A 22,075-nucleotide genomic window follows, 5' to 3' on the forward strand; every position below is an offset into this window, starting at 1 on the left:
GCCATCACTCCGGTTTGACATTCCATGTGGTGTAAATGTTAGCTATTCAAACGTTTAGGAAGCAGGATGTTCCACTTTCTAAACCTTTAATGCTCGACAACGCGCCTGCAGGGGGTAAAAAAGAAGGCACTTATGAGGCCTGAGTTTAGGGCAAAAAGAACAGAAACAGGAAGAGGAATGACTTGGAAAAGATAAGTTGTCAATTCTGCAGAAATCAGAATGTTGGGACTCATGTGCCAAGTGAAGGTTCATCCAAACTGGGAAGGACCCGTCTCATTGGGATAGCTGGCCTCTTCTTCACGGCACTATGTACAGGATAAACAGTGGCTGGCTGAAGAACAAAAGCTTTGCATCACATCATAAAGGAAGAAGCTGGGTTGGAGCCCATTTTTTCACATCAGGATACCCAGAAGTGCATTAAAATCCTTTGTTGTTGTGCCCGATCAACAGGATGATTAGCATGAGCTGGCTGCCAAAACCGGTGAAGTAGGCAGTCAGCACGATACATACTGGCATGCCACCTGCTTTGCATCAATTGGAGTGACGCGAGTGGTGAGCTCGAGTGAAGGCAAGCCTACACTGACCTACGGGAAAAGATTTAATAGGAATCTGAGGGGTAACTTTTTCACACAAAGAGTGGTGGATTTATGGAACAAGCTGCCAGAGGAGTTAGTTGAGGCAGGGACTATCCCAACATTTAAGAAGACAGGTATACAGATAAGACAGGTTTGGACAGATATGGACCAAATGGTGGCAGGTGAGACTGGGACATGTTGGCCAGTATGGGCAAGTTGGGCCAAAGGGCTGTATCACTCTATGACTCTAACCAGTTCCACAGTCCTCCATATTTATTTCCCTCTTGAGTTCACACCTTCCCGAGCCAACAATGGGCTTCCCATTACCTGCCTCCGGGTGGCGTCCGTAATGGCTGCCTCGCCAGCAGTCTATTTTGTCCCTTCTCTGTTTTTATTATTTTAATTATGTCTTGAATGTTTGTTTTAATGTCTCTTGGTATGTTTTAGGTGGGGGGTGCGGGGTGTGGATCGGGGGAAACCTTTTTCAGTCACTTACCTCGACAGAGATGCAATTTTCCTCCGAGTCACATCTCCGTACCCCCCCCCCCCCCCCCCCCCGTGACCTACAACGAGGAGTGGTAGGCCTTTCCTGGAGACCGGCCCGGAGCTTCAAGCCGCGGGTGCAGCCAGGAGCCTGGGATCTTTTGCCGAGGTTTGCCAGTGTTGCAGCTCCGACCGCAGGGCCTGTGGACTTTAACACCGTGAAGCAGCGGTCTCCGGGAAGAAGCGGCCGACTCGGAAGCTCCATGCCGCAGAGTGTTCCAATCCATCCCGACGAGAAAGCATGAAGAGTGGACCATCTGCAACGGCCCCATTCAAAGGCCCCGACCACGGGTGAACAATGGAGGAAGATGACTGAACTTTACTGCCTTCCATCAATAGACAATGGGTGCAGGAGTAGACCATTCAGCCCTTCGAACCAGCACCGCCATTCAATATGATCATGGCTGATCATCCACAATTCCTGCCTTCTCGCCACATCCCCTGACTCCACTATCTTTAAGAGCTCTATCTAACTCTTTCTTGAAAGCATCCAGAGAATTGGCCCCCACTGCCTTCTGAGGCAGAGAATTCCACAGATTCACAACTCTTTGGGTGAAAAAGTTTTTCCTCATAAATTCACAGAGGAACGTTGCTTCCACTGTGGTGGATGTTTATGTTTATTTTATGTGCGGCGTGTATTTTCGCTTTTTTACTTAGTATGGCTGTATGGTAACTCAAATTTCACAGTACCTTAATTGGTACATGTGACAATTAAATTGCATCTTAAATCTTGAATCTCGAATCCTGATATTATTTGTTGCCGACCCCGATTGGCCCTGGTCTTTTCTCGCCTCCAGCTCTTCACCACCTCCCCGCCCCCACCCCCTACTTTCAGTCTGAAGAAGATCCAGACTCGAAACGTCGCCTATACTTTTCTTCCAGAGATGCTGCATGTGCTGCAGAGTTACCCCAGCACGTTGCGTCTATCATTATCCCAGTTCACCTTCCTACCGGCCTTCGGTCCACACGCCCAAAGTTTCTAATGTCTCCCTCTTGGTTCTCCCGTCAGTGAGCATTCGTTCGGGCCCTGCCGAGCGACAAGCCTTCATCCGAGTCTCCTTCTACCACATTTCACTCTCACATCTCCAAAAATCTTCCGTCCTCTCACACACTAATCCGGTTTTGACGCTCCAAGACTCTATGACTGTCCCACAGCAAAGGTCATCAGAAGCAAGGACTCTGGTCTGTCTCTGTTGAACACCCCGCTAAAGTTACCTGGAATCCCTCCTGTCAGTCCAGCTGAGGTCTACCTGTTCAGTCACGGCAGTGAAACTGGGAACATTTCTTCCAATGTCACACATTTCTCTTATTTAAGCTGAGCAGTTTGAAAAACTGCAGAAGTTGCTGTTGCTTTTCCAGTGACATCCTGGTTGGAAATTGGAAGCTGTACGGCCACAATGCTTCTGCGTTACTTATCCGTGCAGAATACGGTTTACTGACATCAAACCTCAACCTGTTTTGTACACTCATACGAGTCAGGAGCAATCAATCCCATTCTGACCTTCCTGACCTGGGCTTCCTCCATTGCTAGAGTGAACCAACACACTAACTGGAGGAAAAACACCTCATATTCCACTTGGGTGATTTATAACCCAGTGGTGTGAACACTGGATTCTCTGATTTCAGATAACTATAAAACCCTCCCTCTCGCGATACATTCCTTTCTCTAGCTTCACAATTCACAACGATTCAATCCTTTTCTCACACCTCCGGTCTTTTCATCTCTGGCCTTTGTCCTCCCATCTGCCTACAAACTCCCCATTCACCTGTATTAATGTATCAATGCAAGGCTTTGACCTGTTCCTCCTCTCTTCCAGCTTTCTCCCCTCCACCCCCCAACACACAATCAGTCCGTAGAAGGGACCCAACCAAAAACATCACCTATCCATGCTCTCCAGAGATGCTTCCTTACTTGTTGAGCTACTCCAGCATTTGGTGTCTTTTTTTTTGTAAACCAGCACCTGCAATTCCTCGTATCTACATCTATTTTCTTCTGCTTCTTTTGGTTTAGTTTAGTTTAGAGATACAGCGCAGAAACAGGCTCTTCGGCCCTCCGAGTCCGTGCCGACCAGCGATCCCCGTGCATTAACAAGGGACAATTTACACCTATACCAAGCCAATTAACCTGTATGTCTTTGGAGTGTGGGAGGAAAACGAAAATCTTGGACAAAACCCACGCGGTCACGGGAAGAACATACAAACTCTGTACAGACAGCACCCCTAGTCGGGATCGAACCCGGATCTCCGGCGCTGTAAAGCAGCACGGCTTATTCACTGAATATGAATTGTCCAGTGAAGTAATAGCATTATAAATTGAACAACTCCAATGCAGGCTAGAGATGTACAGATGTACAGGAGCTACACAGTGTGGCTGTGCACTTGTCCAGTACTTACTGCGATCTGTGATGATGGCTCGGGCTTCCTGGTTGGTTGTCTTGTTCTTCAGGTTCTGTGCTGCAGTGATCAGCTCATCCAGCTGAGGGCGCTTTTGATCCAAGTCTTGCAGAGTGGCCTGGAGAAGGAAGAACAACGACTCTTAATAAGGAAAAGCATTCACAAGGCAGCAATCTTACTCCCTATGATCGAGGCAAAAAAAAGATTGGTTTCCAGATGTGGTGTGACGGACTTGTCACTGCTAATATTAATAAAATTAATGAACGTAAACGTGCAAGGATTACAAATCCACTTGAGGGACTGTAAAGTGACTCAATGACAATTTTTAAAATGCCACGAGATTTGCCCATGTGTGCATTCACATCTGCTGCTCTCAGCTACTATTCCAAACTTAGCTATAAATTTTTTAATTAATAGTCTGTGTTGATCCTCGATTTCATGGTTACTGGCAAATAAAATGGTTTTCATCCATATCCATAATTAAGTAGATATAATTAAATATATACACATTATTTGACAAAACTTCCATTTGCATTGCAGTTTCCATATTACCATGTAGTCAGAGGCACTGGATTGCTTGTGGACATCATAGAAAAAAAAGATAGGGCAGGGCAGAACATTGGTGCAGTGGTAGAGTTGCTGCCTAATGCCCCTGTCCCACTTAGGAAACCTGAACAGAAACCTCTGGAGACTTTGCGCCCCACCCAAGGTTTCCGTGTGGTTCCTGGAGGTTTTTGTCAGTCTCCCTAATGGTCGAAAGTAGTTTCCGCTTCTTCTATGTTCCGGCAATTATTTCAAATAATTCAAAACCGGCCGTGAACAAAAATTGGTTGCCGTTTTAAAAATGGGTAATCTGTTAGTCGAAGCCGGTTGCGATGCTAGTTGAAGGTGGTTGCCGGAGGTTGCAGGTAGTGGAAGGTCTTATCTTCGATCCTGACCATGGGTGCTCTCTGTGCGGAGTTTGCTCCGGTTTCCTCCCACACTCCAAAGACATGCAGATTTGTAGGCCAATTGGCTTGGTTAAACTGTCCCTAGTGTGTGTAGGATAGTGTTAGTGCTCGGGGATCGCTGGTCAGCACCGACTCGGTGGACTGAAGGGCCTGTTTTCGCGCTGTATCGCTAAACTAAACTAAAAGGTCCACAACCTAAGGTCCTCAATTGGGGCAAGGCCAATTTTGGAGGCATTCTATGAGACTTTGCAAAGGTCAACTGCACAAGAATGTTTGCAAGTGAAGGGAGATCTGGTCGAATGTTTTTAAAAGTGTGATCGCAAAGATTCAGAGAAGGCGTGCTCCTGTCAGGGTGAAGGGCAAGGGCACACTAAGGGAACACTAGATGGTGTGAGATGTTGAAGGTTTGGTCATAGAAATGGAAGCATATGTCAGATTTATGCTGTCGGCATTAAGCAACTCCCTCAACAAGTATAAGAAGCGTAGTAGTGCACGTAAGTGGGAAATCAGGAAGGCAAAGAGAGCATGAGATGGAGAAAAGGAAATTTCCTAGCAATTCCATCGGTGAATTAAGAGTAAAATGGCAGTGAGGCAAAGAATAGATCCTCTTAAAAATCAGCATGACCAGGGATGGATGAGATTTTTAATGACATTTCTTATCAGTTTTGATTGTGGAGGAGATCGTGGAAGCTGATGAATTGAAGCTAAACTTTAAACCTTTCCTATCCATGCACCTGTCCAGGTGGCTTTTAGATGCTGTTATAATACCTGTCTCAACTAACCCTCTGGCAGCTTTTTCCATATACCCACCCCCCTCTGAGTGGCAAATGTTACCCCTCGGGTTCCTATTAAATCTCTCCCCTCTTACCTCGTGGGCTAAGTGTTCGGCTGGCGACCGGAAGGTAGCCGGTTCGAATCCCGCCCGCTTGGAGTGCATACTGTCGTTATGTCCTTGGGCAAGACATTTCACCCACCTTTGCCTGTGTGTGAATGTGTGTGAGTGATTGGTGGTAGTCGGAGGGGCCATAGGCGCAGATTAGCTGCCACGCTTCCGTCAGTCTGCCCCAGGGCAGCTGTGGCTACAGAAGTAGCTTACCACCACCGAGTGTGACTGAGGAGTGAATGAATAATGCGATGTAAAGCGCCTTGAGTATTCTAGAAAGGCGCTATATAAATCCCATCCATTATTATTATTACCTCAAACCTCTGTCATCTGGTTCTTAATGTACATAGCCTGGATAAATGATTGTGCATTCACCCTATTCGCCTTTAAGTTAGTCTTGCTGCAGTCGCTGGCAATAATGGAGAAGTCAATAATGGAGAGGGCATGCCGTCTGATGTTTGTTGCTGTCTATTATATAGTTTCCAGCCAGGGCAGGTTGCAGACCGTAGTTTGGTGTGAGATGTAGACTGCAGTTGTGATAATAGAAGTAAACGCTCTTGGGAGGTAGAAGGGTTGACACTTCACTGCTAGATGTGCCAGGTGGATGGTGCAGGAGTTGGACAAGACCGTCATGTCCGAGCACCACCGTGAATTTACCATGAGGCCACCCCTCACCTTTTCCCGATGAAACCATGCAATTCCCATGCAATGGATCAATAAACCTTCGGGCTGGAGGGTTGAGTCTGGAAAGTGGGAAGTAAGCCATGATTCTGTGAAACACACTACATGACACTCTTTCATCACTTCAGTAAATAAGCCTTGTGCTCAAGTCCTCAATCTTATTTATAGAATGTTTTAGGATTCTCCTTTACCTTATTCGGCAAGGATAACCCGTGTCTAAAGAAGGGTCTTGACCCAACCCAAAAAGTTGCCCATTCCTTCTATCCAGAGATGCTGCCTGTCCCACTGAGTTACTCCAGCATTGTGTGTCTGTCTTCGGTGTAAACCAGCGACTCCAGTTCCTTCCTACACATCTCCTTTTTTGCCCTTTTGTTTTCTTCTTAAGTCTTTTCCTACGTCGTTAAGGGATTTGCTTGAGCTCAGCTCCATTGTGGTCAGATGGAAGATAGTGTTGATAGCATGCAGTTGGAACAGGGCTGAGGAACTCAGGCATTTGTCGAGCAGTAGAGGAAATAGTCAAATGTTCTGGATAAATATTCTGCAGCAGCCCAGTGACAGCCAACACCTGGAGTACCAAAGCCTGCACACCTTGTTGCTTTGAAATTAATAAGTGCAGAGAAAGTATGACAGAATTACATGCAACAAGAAAGTATTAAAGAAAGAAAATATTTGTACACGACTTGCAATTTGTTGTGTAGACAGATGGGTGTACATGTTATTTAATCCCAGCTTTACTTTTCCAATATCAGGTGTTTAAGGATACCGGCAGTCCATAAATATCAAACATTTGTTCTGTTCACAATTATTGCATGAAGGCTCTTTTTCCACTGTTTATGCGGCAATATCCAGTTCCACCATGTCAATGGGCAGTAATTCATCATCTACAATTTAAATCTTAAGGCATTTTCCAAATCATTATCACTCATACATTAAGCTCTAATTGTACTTTTTCACATATGGTTATACTGCCTTTCAAATGCAATTTCATGGACTTGATCTTCCTATCCATCAGCTCTCGAACACCAGCCTCTTCACCAGATGGTGAGCTTAAGGCATTTCCTTCCTCACCCTCGCTTAAAACAATAACTTTTGCTTTGATATTTTCAGTCAAGGACATTGTACAAGTTAGTCTTAATTTCAACCAAGACAGTGCTCCTACTCAATTCCTTTGTCAAAATTTAACATAAAAGAATAGTTTAGTTTAGTTCAGAGATACAGCACGGAAACAGACCCTTTCCCATCGGGACTACACCAACCAGCAACTCCTGCACATTAACACTATCCTACACACACTAGGGACAATTTACACTTATACCAAGCTAATTAACCTATAAACCTGTCGTTTTTGGAGTGTGGGAGGAAACCGGAGATCTCGGAGAAAAAAATGGCCAAACAATAGACAAAGTTGTCGCTCAGGACATGAGAAAGATTGTGTCTCATAGAATTCCCAATGCAATTGTCTGCTTCCATTTGTCATTTATATGCAAACTCACTCAGCTTCCCTGAAAAAAACTTGATCAAGATTGGAACATCATCCTAACACAAAACTCAATTCAACAAAACATAATCTAATTTCATTGCCTCAAACAGTTGCTTTGTCTGCACCCCTTCAATCAGGCTATTTCCGGCGATTCGTTAGCTTTTGAATCTGCTGATCAGCTATTTTGAGCTATATTGGATGGCATGTATGAGCAGGCCAAATCATTTTTGAAAAAAGATACCAAAAAGCAAATTCATCAACGCGATTGTTAAAGTGACAGAAATGTAACTGAAATGACCCAGAATAGTCAAAGGGATTTAATCTGGTGCTTATTGGGGATGTGTTTCCAGGGCTATCCCTTCACGTCAGCATCTGATCTTGTTGCAGAGGATTTAATGTTTAGATAAACAGGGCAGCTATGGGCTGAGCATAAGTTGATAATGATGGACAAACATTAAACAAAATGCGTCCAGAGTATAATCTCTCAAAATATAGCTGGTTTATTTGAACCGTGTGAATAATCTTTGACCTGCGACAGGATTAACAATTGCTTTCCACTGAAATATTTCACTCAGAGGTTTGGTTTGTTCATTTTCCTTGACAGGTAGGAAAAAGCACTTCCATGCCACTTTTCCCCCAAAAATGTAGGAGGGATTTTGTAATTTTCACCCAAAAGAGGATGAGATCTGGTTTGGAAGGTTAGAGCACATGGGATAGTTGAATGGATAGAAACCTGGCTTCATGGAAGGAAGCAGAGGGAAATGGTGGAAGGTTGCTTCTCAAACTGGAGGCCTGCGACCAGTGGCGTGCCTCAGGGTGTGTTGCAGGGCCCATTACTGTTTGTCATCTATATGAATGATTTGGATGAGAACATACATGGCAAGATTTGCAAGTTGGCTGATGATACAGAAGTGGGTGGTATTTCAGATAGTGAAGATGGATGTCAAAAATTGCAGCAGGATCTTGATCGGTTGGCCAGGTGGGCTGTGGGAATGGATGATGGAATTTAATAAAGAGAAATGTGAGGTGGTGCATTTTGGAAAGTCTAACATGGGCAGGACCTACACAGTGAATGGTAGGGCTCTGGGAAGAGTTGAAGAGCGGAAGTGTATAGAAATGCAGATACATAGATCCTTGAAGCTGGCCTCACATAGGGTGTTCAAAATGACTTTTGGCACATTGGCCTTCATCAGTCAGAGAATAGAGTAACGAAATTGGGAGGTCATGTTGCAGTTATATAAGACGTTGGTGAGGCTGCATTTTTAGAGTATTGTGTTTAGTTGTGGGCACCATATTATAGGAAAGATGTTGTCAAGCTGGAAAGGGTGCAGAGAAGATTTACGAGGGTGTTGCCAGGACTCAAGGCCCTGAGCTAGAGAGAGAGAAAGAGAGTCAGAGAGAGAGAGTGAAGGGGAGAGAGATTCGAGAGTGGCCTGTCCTCACCCTGTCATGGCGGTTGTCGAGGAGAGGCATGTGCGTGGAGTGATTCTGATTGAGCTTACCACCGCTCCGTCGGATTTGCTCATCAGGCCCAGGCTCCGGGATATTTCTCGGGCACCGGCTCCACACAACACGAGCCGCCTTTCCGAGATACCCAGTGTGCCGTTTCATGATGTGGAGACGCATACTGTACAGAATGCTCCTGCACATTCTGCACCTCCTTGCCTTCGTCTTCCATCTGGACACGCCTTGTTGGTCCGTGTTACCACCTGAAGGCGGGGGCGGACCCTCTTCCTGGCCTATGTCCGTGCTCGCGTGTCCCTGGTCTCTCTACAAGGGAGTCGTCCCCCTTTATATTGGGAACCAGGGGTAGAGAGTGTTGCACAGAGCGGTGTTGTGTAGTAAACCTTTGAGTCGGTTCACGGGCTCGCCGGCCGCCTGTATTTTCTGCGGCGTGGAAGAGACCGTGTTCCACACGTATATGGAGTGTGTGAGGTTGCTGCCCCTGTACCAATATCTGAAGGGGCTGCTCCTCAAGTTCTGGTTGCATTTTAGTCCTATGAACCTGGTGTTTGGACACAAGGCAGGGAGTGGGGAGAGCCGATCGGGGGGGTGGGACCTCCCTATCGGTTTGCTCCTGGGCCTGGCCAAGATGGCCATTCTTGGGTCCAGGCAGCGGGCGGTCGGAGGTCACACCAGAGTCGGCTGCCTGCCCCTCTTCCGGGCCTATGTTCGTGCTCGCCTGTCCCTGGAAAGGGAACATGTGGTGTCCATGGGGACGTTGGAGGCCTTCCGTGAACGCTGGTCGCTGTGTGGGGTCGAGAGCATTGTAAATAATGACTGCACCATTGTACTACAATGACTGCTTGATGTATTGTAACCTTTGAATGTACTTTTTGTACGCTGTATTATGCATTTTGCTGAATAAAGTCCTTGGAAAGGAAAAAAAGGGGGGAGAGGGGGAGAGGGGGAGAGGGGAGAGGGGAGAGGGGGAGAGGGGGAGAGGGGGGAGAGGGGGGAGTGGCATAGAGAGCGACAGAGGTAGAGAAAGAGAAATTAAGAGAGAGTGAGGCAGAGATAGAGTAAGAGAGAGACAGATTTCATGGTCAATTAATATGAACATTGAGAAATTGCAATGAATTTGTGCCAGGAGCACATTATATGTTGTGGTTCTGCCAGAATCAATCGTCATTTGCCTTTCAGATGTGAAACTCTGCTTAAATTGTTACAATAAACAAAGAGAATAATATCTCTTTTGACTGCCTTCGCCAATACTGATGAGAACCAAAATGGGGCCAAACAAATCTCCTCATGGGATTCATGAAATGTTGTCATAGTAATATGACCACGGCCCATTCATAACAACTTGGGATCTGAACAAGTTGCATGGTGCTTCTTTAAACCTTTATAATATTGCATTTATGTTAAAAAAAAAAAAACAGGAATCTCACAATTTTTTTGGTATTATTGAACAAGGAGAAGCCTTGAATCTTGATCAGCCTAAATGGCGCACAATGCTTTACACCAGAGGTTCCAATGTTTTTTGTCCCGTTTACCCCTGGCAACTTTAATAGCATATAACAATGTTATTTCACTGATTTATGAACAACTAATGATGAACAGATATACCAGAACCAAACACAGTCAGTCAATGAGAAAAAATATGTACAAATCCAGAATCAACAAATTTACTCCCTGGGTGGGCGAAATTTATCCCCTGGGGGTAAAATTAACCCAGGTTGGGAACCCTTGCTTTACACCATATGCAAATCTTAAACTGTACTTTTGTGTACAATTTTGATTTGATTGCAACACATGCTCCTTTCCCCTCAATTCCTGTCGGTAAATATAATGGAAATATTCTTTGAGGCACAATGTTTTGCTGCTTGGATATACAACAATATACCTACTGTGTAGGAAATAACTGCAGATGCTGGTTTATTTCAAAGGTAGACTGAAAATGCTGGAGTTACTCAGCGGGACAGGCAGCATCTCTGGAGAGAAGGAATGGGTGACGTTTCGGGTCAAAAAGGGTCTGAAGAAGGGTCCCGACCCGAAACGTCACCCATTCCTTCTCTCCAGAGATGCTGTCTGTCCCGCTGAGTACACCTACTGTGTTCTGCTCTCTAAATTGTTTTTCCACAAAAAAATTATTAAACAGAAGGGAGTTTGCACGTTCTCCCTGCGACCACGTGGGTTTTCCCCGAGTTGCTCCGGTTTCCTCCCACACTCCAAAGACGTACAAGTTTGTAGGTTAATTGACTTTGGTAAAAATTGTAAATTGTCCCTAGTGTGTTGGACAGTGTTAGTGTACAGGGATCGATGGTGGGTGCGGACTCGGTGGGCTGAAGGGTCTGTTTCCGTGCTGTACCTTTAAACTCATCTAAACTTCTCTCACTATACAGGAGAGATCCTCCAAAATAATGCATGTCACAATTTAAACATCACCTGCATCATGATTTTGTTTTTATTCAAAACTAAAGTGAAAGGCAGTCACTAATTGGATTTCTTATTGTTGATTTTACTGCCTCATCAGACTTGTGATAAACTGTCAAACTAAAGAGTGCCGGCTTCACCATCAAACTATATAACAGCAAAGTAAATGTTTAGAACCATTGACAGTATTCTGAAGACGCACGATAATAGCTGGAGGATCCACTGAAGATTATGGATGTCTCCAGTCAACAGATACACCCTCAGGATGTTTCAGCAATTCACAACTTAAGTTAAAAGTATCTATCTCAACAAACCAAGTCACAAAGAGCTATTTCCCATGTATAACTTAAGCAATGATGATGCCAGACAACGATGCATTGTAACATTCTTCCAATTAGGCCTGCTTTATCCTCTCTGCGTGGCTTGATGATTCATCAGACATGTCAGAAAGATTGGTAGTTGATCTGAATATTCAGAATTTCTAATTATTAATTACTATCTGAAACAGACAAGGTGCATTGTGCAATCACCTGAACCAAGCGATTGTGGCAAGTACCTGTTTATTTTGTTTCCAGAATGCTTAAAATATTTTAAAAGGTCAGAGTGATACAGTGTGGAAACAGGCCTTTCGGTCCAACTTGCCCACATCGGCCAACATGTCCCATTTATACTAGTCTCACCTGCCTGTGTTTGGTCCATATCCCTTCAAACCTGTCCTATCCACACACCTCAACTACCTCCTCTGGCAGTTTGTTCCATACACCCACCACCCTTTGTGTGGAAAAAGCTACCCCTCAGATTCCTATCAAATCATTTCCCCTTCACCTTAAACCTATGTCCTCTGGTCCTCGATTCACCTACTCTGGACAAGAGACCCGATCTATTCCTCTCATAATTTTATATACATTCTATAAGATCACCCCTCATCCTCCAATGCTCCAAGGAATAGAGTCCCAGCCTACTCAATCTTTTCGTATAGCTCAGACCCTCTAGTCCTGGCAAGAATAACTAGATTCAAAGTGCTGGATTAACTCATTGGGTCAGGTAGCATCTCTAGACAAGACGGATAGGTGAGGTATCGAGTCAGAACTGTCACCTATCCATATTCTCCAGAAATGCTGTCTGACCCACTGAGTTACTCCAGCACTGTGTCTTTATTTGAAAACCATCAGCAGGTCCTTGTGTGTCCATGAATAATCAGATGATCTCTTTGTTGAGGAATCAAAGCAGTACTTCATCCAGAGGCCCTTTTGGGAGACTAGTTGGGCGGCGCGACTTTCGTCAGCAGCGGCCTCTGCAGTCCGTCTGCGTTTTTATTATTTTATGTCTTATGTTTTTATGTAGTTTTTGTTATTTTTGTTGGGGTATGAGTGTGGGGGGGGGTGGTGTGGGGGGGGTGGGGGTAACTTTTAAATCTCTCCCTGCACGGGAGACCCGACCTTTTCTTTGTCGGGTCTCCGTTGTCGTTGGGGCTGCAACGAGGAGCGGCCTCCAACAGGAAGACCGGGGGCTGTGGTGCCGACTACTCACCTCACCGTCGCGGAGCTGGCCGAGTCCAGAGCGGGTAGAGCTGTGGTGGACGCTGCTGCGACCCGACCCCCGGAGATTCGGTGGCTGCAACTGCGGGTTTGGCGGGCGGCACCGGGAGCCCGCGGGTCCCTGGAGGGAGACCGCTTTTCAGGGCTTCCGCAACGGCGACTTCTCCCGCCCGAGTTGCGGGGTTGAAGAGCACCTGAGCGGGGCTTTACAGCACCGCCCCGCGCGGCTTGGAATGGCTGCGGGACTGCGAGCGCGCGCCGGGGGCTCTAACACCAAGACCCGGTGTGCGACCTTGCATCACCCGGCGTGGCTTTAATGGCTGCGGGACAATTCGCCATCGCCCGCCGGGGGCTTTGACTTTGACTTTGACTCTGACATCGGGGGGGGAGAGTGCAGTGGAGAGATAAGTTTTTTTGGCCTTCCATCACAGCAATGTGATGGATGTTTATGTAAATTATGTTGTGTCTTGGGTCTATTTGTTTGTAATGTATGGCTGCAGAAACGACATTTCGTTTGGACCTCAAGGGGTCCAAATGACAATAAATTGAATTGTATTGTATTGTGTTGCTGTACAGCAACAAAATTGGAGCTATCAGCAAAGGCAGTCAACACACACATCACAGAAGCTGCAGGTACAACGGAGGATGGGGGGGTGGGGAGAAGAAAGGAGAAAAAAAGGCTAATATCTTTATGTTTTGATTCCAAATACTGATACCTATCAATCATATATGCAAATGAGTTCAGGCATAATTAATCTGATATTTTGTGTTACAATTGTGACTAACCACGCATTAGGATAAAATATATGGTACTGCATACTTTTGAACATAATCTGTCATATTTAATGTAGCATTGTCTAAAAGGCTTATGAATCACTACATTGTTACAGTCTTTATCTTATTACAAAACACCTTACACCAATATTACCATGTTCTGTCTTGCTTATTTCTTAAGACTCCTCGCTGCCAAGATTCTGTTCTCACTTTGTCCTGCACCTTGGCTTCCACTCCTAGATCGTGTGGAGTGTGGACCCTTGTCCCTGCCTTCCCTCTCTGGATTACTCACAAGGCTTTGGTCATAAATGTTTTCACTTTCTCCTGTTGCAATTTAGTGACACTCCATTGAGCTGACATCCCAAGTGTGACTGATGCACTCATTCGATCTTTACGACTACTGAATGGTCTCTGCATCACCGTAGCCCCCTCTTATGGCATCTAGCTCAACCTGAGCTTGATCTCATACAGTAGGGATGGCATAGTGGCGCAACACTAGAGTCGCTGCCTGACAGCGCCAGAGACCCTTTGGTGCCCAGTGTTGTAAATCGTTCACACATACGGTCGCTTAATTGAGTGACTGAATCAAATTCATAACTATGATTGCGAGCGCACCCTCTTAACTCCTCATCTTGATCTTCAACTGGACCCATCCATCTCCACTGCAACCCAACAGGTTACCTCACCCAAATCTTGGAAAGCTCCCTCGGCATTGGTGCTGAACACCATTTTGCACTGTCCCTGTAGAAATTATGTTCCGACATTATGGAACACTCTACCTTTGCACATTAGACAGGCCCCTTCACTGTCCATTTTCAAAACTAGTTTTAAAACCCTTTTCTATTCCTTGACTTTCGCCCCTGCATGAGACTTTGCTCTTGTTTTAGTGTTTCTATTATTGTTTTTTATTGTTTTTACTGTCTTTTAATGTTTTTATTGTTTTGTTTTATGTTTATGATTAGTCATGTACAGCACTTTGTTGCAACAGTGGTTGTTTTTAAAGTGCTCTATAAATAAAGTTCAGTTCAGTTCAGTTCAGTAGAAAGAAGAACTATTTACGACAAACATCCTGGCTGTTAAACAATCAGCTTGAGAAAATATCAACACATACATTTATTCTAAATTGATGAAGTGGCTTTGAATGTACTGAGTAACTTCCTCTTCTGGTGTGCACCTGAATCAGTTTGCATAGGAAATTCCACTTCTTCATTCTGCAATTAAGGTGAGATTGGTCCATGGATACCCTTCCTTGCCTTTGGCGCAGACTTCTGTTTGTCTCAGCAGCTACCATCATTAGGGACTGTGGGAATTTTGGCATTGGACAATCTTGAAGAGGCCTACATAAGATTGGTGGATCCAATAACATCCACGATAAGGCCTCCTGCTCTCACACCCACATGGCTTGCATGCTTGCTGTCTTTGGCACTCACAGGACCTAATGGATCACACTGAACTGGCTTGCAGCATCCATCTCACCCATCTCACCATCTCAACCGCTATTTCTGTGCCTTTTTTTTGTAACCTTTCTCACGCTGGTAAACCGTTTCTACTGAAGTTAGACACAAAATGCTGGAGTAACTCAGCGGGGCAGGCAGCTTCTCTGGATAGAAGGAATGGGTGACCTTTCAGGTCGAGGCCCTTCTTCAGTAAACTGTTTCCCTTCTTTAATACCATCTCCAGACCGGTGGTTTTTCACGCCTCCTTGAGCGTCAGATTGTACTGACGAGCAACAGTCTAAAAGGGCTGGAAAATTGTACCGTTTTACCAGTGTCTTCAACCTGACCTTGCGGTAACCAATAGCTTACGTACTCGACTTAATTGCAGAGTAGTGTCAAAGAATTGAGGGATTTGCTTCTACCTTGGTTTTGTGGTGACCCAATGATGACAAGGTGAGTTTTGCAGATTCCATCAAAGATGGGCAGGTGGTGATAGATGAGTGGGGAGCCTGCAAAATTCTGCCTGTGTCCATTAGTTACACTGTCATCTATCACCTTTCGATCATCGTCTCCCCAATGCTCGGTTCTCAATACCATCCTGAATATCCCTTCTCCATTTCGAGAGGTCACATGCCAAGGATTACCAGGAGGAGATATTGCATTTTATTTCAAGAGAATGATAACATCCTTGAATCTCTTTCTCTATCTTCCCAGTATTCTTTTCCCCATTCTCTATCTTCCCAGTATTCTTTTCCCCATTATTGGCGTGTCTATTTTGGGAGTCTGCTGTCAGGAATGTGAACAATGTAGCCAGACAATGGAGCTGACAGGGTTGAACTGAGGTAACAGTTCTGGGAAATTTGGCTTTGGCATTCAAATTTGGCTTTGAAGAGGACAATGATTTTGGTTTGATTATCCTGCCAGTGAATTTGGAGGATTTTGTGGAGACTGCATTGGCAGCTTCCGCCCGAGCTGTTTGCTGTGTGTCATAAGTCTCAAAAGCATACAAAAGAGAAAGGATTACGGCTGCCTAGTAAACCTTAAGCTTCGTGCCAAGTTTGAGGTCCCGTCGTATTCTGTTTTGCTGAGTTTGAAAAAAAGTGTCACTGTGTATGTGCAAAGACTGTCATAGGTGTTTCAGGTATGGGGCCTCTGACCACTACACTGGAGCCGTTACCAGCATCACAAGTAGCAGACTCCAAGTTTAGAATGTACAAGGGTAGACAACCAGCCATTTCAGCACATAGAGACGCCTCTGGATAGAAGGAATGGGTGACATTTCGGATCCAGACCCTTCTTTGGGGTGTGTCGGTTGATTGTGACCTGCTCTGTTTGCACGAGATATTGTTGTCTTGCGTGAGTGTATCGGCAACCATCCCTGCAGCTTGTTCTTCAATAAAGTAAGGCTTTGGAACCAGAGTTTGGCTTAATGTTTGACTAAACCAGACTAAGGGGGTAAGTCTAGAACCAGAATTTACAAAATGATACAGCATTACTAATTTTCAACACCTTTCAGGCTTTCTGCAACCTTCAATATGTAGTCTGCAATTCATATGCCTTATAAATGCATGTAAACATTTTATTCAACGGGAATAGCCTAAATATGCTGCACGTGAATAAAATATCAAATATTTGGCATACACCAGGGAGATTGAAAGGCTGCAAGTCACATTAGATCTCAAATATAGTTGGCAACCTGATGGTCATATTCTAAATAGAATCATTCCTTTCAGCGAATAAGCAATGAAATCCCACCCATAACACTCACAGATAGCAAAGGCACCGTGTTTATATCTCCTTTAACAAATGAGAAAGGCTAAAGAGCTCCACTTCATGGCTACACTGATTGTTAGATGAAAGCAATCACCAATCTGATAAGTAAGTACCCAGACCAGGGAGTACAAATAAGATGTTCTCTGACCTTTCATCAAATATTCACGCAATCTCATCTCTGGAACCATTTGCTAAATGAAGCACATGCTGTTCAGTCACACAGTTTTGATTTCAGGTTAATCACATAAAAAGACGGAAGGCAACTGAAAAAAACACATACTGGAGATGCATGGAATAGCTCAATAATTGGCAAGATTATTCTTCATTTACAAAGGGCCCAAATTGGTGTCAAAAGCATCAGATGAACGATTTGCCTGATCAGTGAATGATTTTGTGTTTGGATTCTGCCAGTTTCTGAGCACCTGCTGTCTGCTCCAAGGTGCCAAGTAACTCCAGTGAAAGCAGAAAGCCAACCCAGAACACACAAAAGCTGACCACGCAACAGAAAGACTTGCATTGATGCAGTGTTTTTGAAGCGTAGCCTGTGTGTTCATGGAAACACGAAAGCCAGCTCAGGGTCAACAAGTAACCCAAAAGCAACTAAGAGACACAGCTAGGAGAAAAGACAACAAACAGCGAGACTCAGAGAGAGGTTTAAATTGCTAGTTCAAGAACGAAGGCAGTTTTAAACTTATTATGTAGGCACAATTTCATACCTTTTATGAGGAAAAAAAGCACGGTTTAGAAAATGCTTCTCATCAGCTTCTCATCAAGAGAAAAATATAATGCTTCAGGCTTTATTTCACGGTTGTACACAAGCTTTGACGATTTTAACAATAGTTATTTCTTGCTGGTAAGGGAAGCCCAGTTAACACATTCCTGCTAAGCTGAGGGCACTTGGCATTTTTTGGCAACATTCTCGTTTGAGTGAAATATTTTTGAAACAGTTTTTTTAATATAGTGATGTCATGCGAGGAAACTGGGCCAGGTATATGCACTGGGTGGTGAGTGTTGTAATGCGGCCAGGAGCTGTGATCAGCCACAGATGAGCAAACCACTACCATTGAGCAGGATAAGGCCGGTGATCAGCAGGGAGCCATTTCCAAACTGGGTGGGAGATTGGGGCAGTGAAAGGGCAGTGAATGAGCCGGGAACTGCAAACAGGCTCATCGCAGGACGCAATCTCAATCACAGCATCACAGATGGCAGACACTCCGATAATCATCAAAAACAGTGGTGATTCAAAAAGAACATAATGATAATATGATGAGACTTTTAGAAAGGCAAAACAAAGTGCTTGGATAACTCACAAAGTGTAGGAAGGAACTGCAGATGCTGGTTTACACTGAAGATAGAAGGAACTGCAGATGGGTCCGATAAAGGGTCTCGACCTGAAATGTCACCTGTTCCCTTTCTCCAGAGATGCTGCCTGGCCCGCTGCGTTACTCCAGCTTTTTGTGTCTATCTTCTGCTGGAGTAATTCAGCGGGTCAGGCAGCATCTCAGCGGGACGTGAAAGGTGATGTGGGATAGGGATTCACAGGAACCCTCTCCTTGAGCTTGGTAACAAGTTTGGAGGGGATGATGGTGTTGAACGCCGAGCTTTAGTCTGTGAACAACAACCTGACGTATGTGTTTTTATTGTCCAAGTGGCCCATTGCAGAGTGGAGATTGCATCAATGAATATATATTGAACTTATTTTTGTCTTTTATTATGGTATCTGCTGAGAATAATGCTCACATGTCTGTTGTGCTGCTGCAAGTAAACTTTCATTTGTCCTGTATCAAGACGATAAAACACTCTTGACATTGAGAATCAGAACTCTTATTCAAGCTGATTGTAGTACGGGGGGAGAAAGCTGGAAGTGGACAAACCCTGGGAAGCAATAGGTGGAAGGATATAGGTTTAAAAAAAAAAATTTAGAGATATTGTTAAAAAGGCACTTTGGCCCACCAAGTCTGCACTGACCAGCGATCCCCGCACATTAACGCAAGCATACACACACACGAGGGAATATTTACCCTTATGCAGAGTATACAAACCCAAGTCAATTAACCTACAAATCTGTACGTCTTTGGAGAATGGGAGGAAACCGAAGATCTCGGAGAAAAACCCCACAGTCACAGAAAGAACGTACAAACTCTGTACAGACAGCACTTGTAGTCAGGGTCGAACTGGTGTTTCCGACACTGCAAACGCTGCAAGGCAGAAACTCTATCGCTGTACCACCCTGCCGCCCTTAGGTGCGGGGGGGTCTGATTGCAGCTGGATGGATAAAGGCCAGGGATGAAAAGACAAAAGGCTGCAAAATAAGGAGACAAGGAGAGAGTGTAAAGCCAGAAGCACGGATATAGGTAGAAGGGGTCAGGAGAAAGAGGCAAGTGGGGCAATATTGTGAGAGAAATAGGTGCCCATCCAGTGGGGCACAGGGAAGAGGCGGAGAAAAGGACAGAGGGTGTCTGTTGGTTTGTTACCGAAAGTTGGAGAATTCAATGTTTATACCGTTGAGTTGCAAGCTTCCCAAGTGGAATACGAAGTGCTGTTCCTCCAGTTTGCATGTGACCTCACTCTGCCACTGGAGGAGGCCTGGGACATAAGGATCAGAACGGGAATGGGATTGCAACCAAGAGTTCTCGTAGGGTTTGGCAGACTGAGTTAATGTGGAATGGGAAGAATGGAGGGAAGAATGGGCAGGCAGAGGAGATTAGTTTAAATTGGCATCATGTTCGGCACGGACATTGTAGGCCAAAGATGCCTGTTCCCGTGCTGTACTGTTCTATACGTTCTAAATCCTGGTGATGTTCCTTTGAATGACACAGGATTTACACCTTTCCACAATATACCCCATGATGAATTGTACATGAAAAATAAAGGCATAAATTGTAACTTTTTGATCCAATGTCTTCCATTCAGTAGTTAATGGCTGTCAAATGTATCAATGGCATTATTGAGAGCATAAAATATAACATGGAAATGACATAAGCATGAGGGGAAACCAGGACATGAATTACTTAGTTCACGTGACTTCAACACGAAACGAACCACAAAATATTGGCAAAATTGCTTTGGAAAGGCTATTTATGCAAAGAAACTAGCACAAAATGGTCCCACCACCAATTTCTGAGCAATTTTAAATTGTCTCAGGAATTATACAAGTGAGTCTGGCAATCTGTGGACATGCTCTGGTGATTGCAGTTTGAAAAAAGGGTCGAAATTTCAGACTGGGTGACAACTCAGGCAAATGCTCAAAGGAAAATGGCTGGGACATCAGTGGAGAACAGGAAACATGTATGTTTTACAAAATTTCAAAACTTGAATTAATTTATCAGTACTGTAATTCAAACTGCCTTTGTTCTCAACGCTTTTTAATGAGACATAATCTTTCCCTGAAGCGAATAATTGCCAAATAATTAGAAATTTACAAGATTAATATTATATAATTCACATAATTGTACATAATTCGACTGGTCAGTCAGAAAATGAGAAGTAATCAGATTAGATCCTTTATAGCAGTTGGGAGCTGGAGCGGGAGCTAGAGTGCCACGATGAATTAGCATGGGCGGCACAGTGGCGCAGCGGTAGAGTTGCTGCCTTGCAGTGTCAGATACCCGGGTTCGAGCCTGGCTACGGGTGCTGTCTGTATGGAGTTTGTACGTTCTCCCTGTGACTACGTGGGATTTCTCCGGGTGCTCCAGTTTCCTCCAACATTTCAAAGACGTGCAGGTGTGTGGGTTAATTGGCTTCCGTTAATTGTCCTTAGTGTGTACGATAGACCCTACAGGAATATTTTCAAGGAAAATTCAAGAGCCATCCTTGGTATCCTGCCAACTAATTATCCCTCACACACCATCACTGAATTAGAACACATAACATGTCCATATGTAGAATATGGGTCTTGCACAATCTGAGACATGGAACTCCAACATTGAAACAGAGACAACACTTCAAAAAAACAATCTGTGGTTGTGGAGCACTTTGGAGGCTCCAGAGATTATGAACTGTTCTTCAGACGGATTGTAGTAGTGGGGAAAAAAAGCTGGAAAAGTGGAGGGAGTGAGTCAAAGCCAGGCAAGAGAAATGTAGATACAGAGGAGTTTTTTTTGGCAGATGAGTGGACAAAGGCTAGAGATCAAAAGGAGACTAAAGATTGTCAGATAAGGAGATAAATGTAGAGCAAGAGGGAGGGATGTAGGTGGAAGTGGACAATAATTTTCATCAATGTGATTTTTTTGTATTTAAATTGACAATAATTTCTGACTAAACTTTACTGTGCGAAGGATGCCGTCTACAAAGTGAAAGTGATAGAAAGCAAAATAATTTTGGAATGGATCAACTGGGTTTATATTCACAAGAATTTAGAAGGATGAGGGGATCTTATAGAAACATATAAAATTCTTAAGGGATTGGGCAGGGCAGGAAAAAATGTCCCGATGTTGGGGGAGTCCAGAACCAGGGGTCACAGTTTAAGAATAATGGGTTGGACATTTAGGATTGAGATGATGAAAAACTTTTTCACCCAAAGAGTTGTGAATATGTGGAATTCTCTGCCACAGAAGTCAATGGAGGCCAATTCACTGGATGTTTTCATGAGAGAGTTGGATATAACTCTTAGGGCTAACAGAATCAAAGGATATGTGGGAAATCCAGGAACGTGGTACTGATTTTGGATGATATTGAATGGCGGTGCTGGCTCGAAGGCTGATTTTCTATGTTTCTAATTTTCCTTGGCAACAGATGCAAGTTTCACCCGAGGACATGATGGCACTCTGATTATGGCAACCAGTGGGAAGGTTGCAAGGTACCGATGGCTCAGTGTTAACAGAACAAGCTCACCAAGATCAAACCATCAGTTCGGAGGTGAAAGCTAAATTACATGAACATGCTGAGTTTTCTTAAAAAATAAGGATATTATTTTTCCTTTGTGGAAATACGTGACACAAGTGTGTGATGGGCAACGTGCTCAGAACCTAAACACAGAAAGACTCAGGCAGAAGTTTGCTGCTTCCTCTAGACTGATAGACCCAAAGGAATGGAAAGTTTAAAACCATTGCCACACTCAGAGACGGCAGATTTATTTTTTCTATTATCTTTGACAAGGTACCTTTGTACAATGTTATTTCATACGCTTTGCTACTAAAATATTAAAACTCTATTACATTTCCTTGTTGATTT

General features: G+C 44.3%; 1 protein-coding gene across 12 annotated transcripts in view; it reads right to left on the minus strand.

Annotated features, from left to right (window-relative positions):
• Window positions 1-22,075, minus strand: part of dmd (dystrophin) — a 1,663,772-nt gene that overhangs the window by 331,697 nt on the left and 1,310,000 nt on the right. For all 12 annotated transcript variants that reach the window (XM_033033201.1, XM_033033203.1, XM_033033205.1 and 9 more), the window contains one exon: window positions 3,513-3,630. In XM_033033201.1, coding sequence (XP_032889092.1) covers window positions 3,513-3,630 — 118 coding nt within the window. The remainder of the gene's footprint in view (window positions 1-3,512; window positions 3,631-22,075) is intronic.

Source organism: Amblyraja radiata, chromosome 14 (genome assembly GCF_010909765.2).
Source record: "Amblyraja radiata isolate CabotCenter1 chromosome 14, sAmbRad1.1.pri, whole genome shotgun sequence".
Taxonomy (NCBI): domain Eukaryota; kingdom Metazoa; phylum Chordata; class Chondrichthyes; order Rajiformes; family Rajidae; genus Amblyraja; species Amblyraja radiata.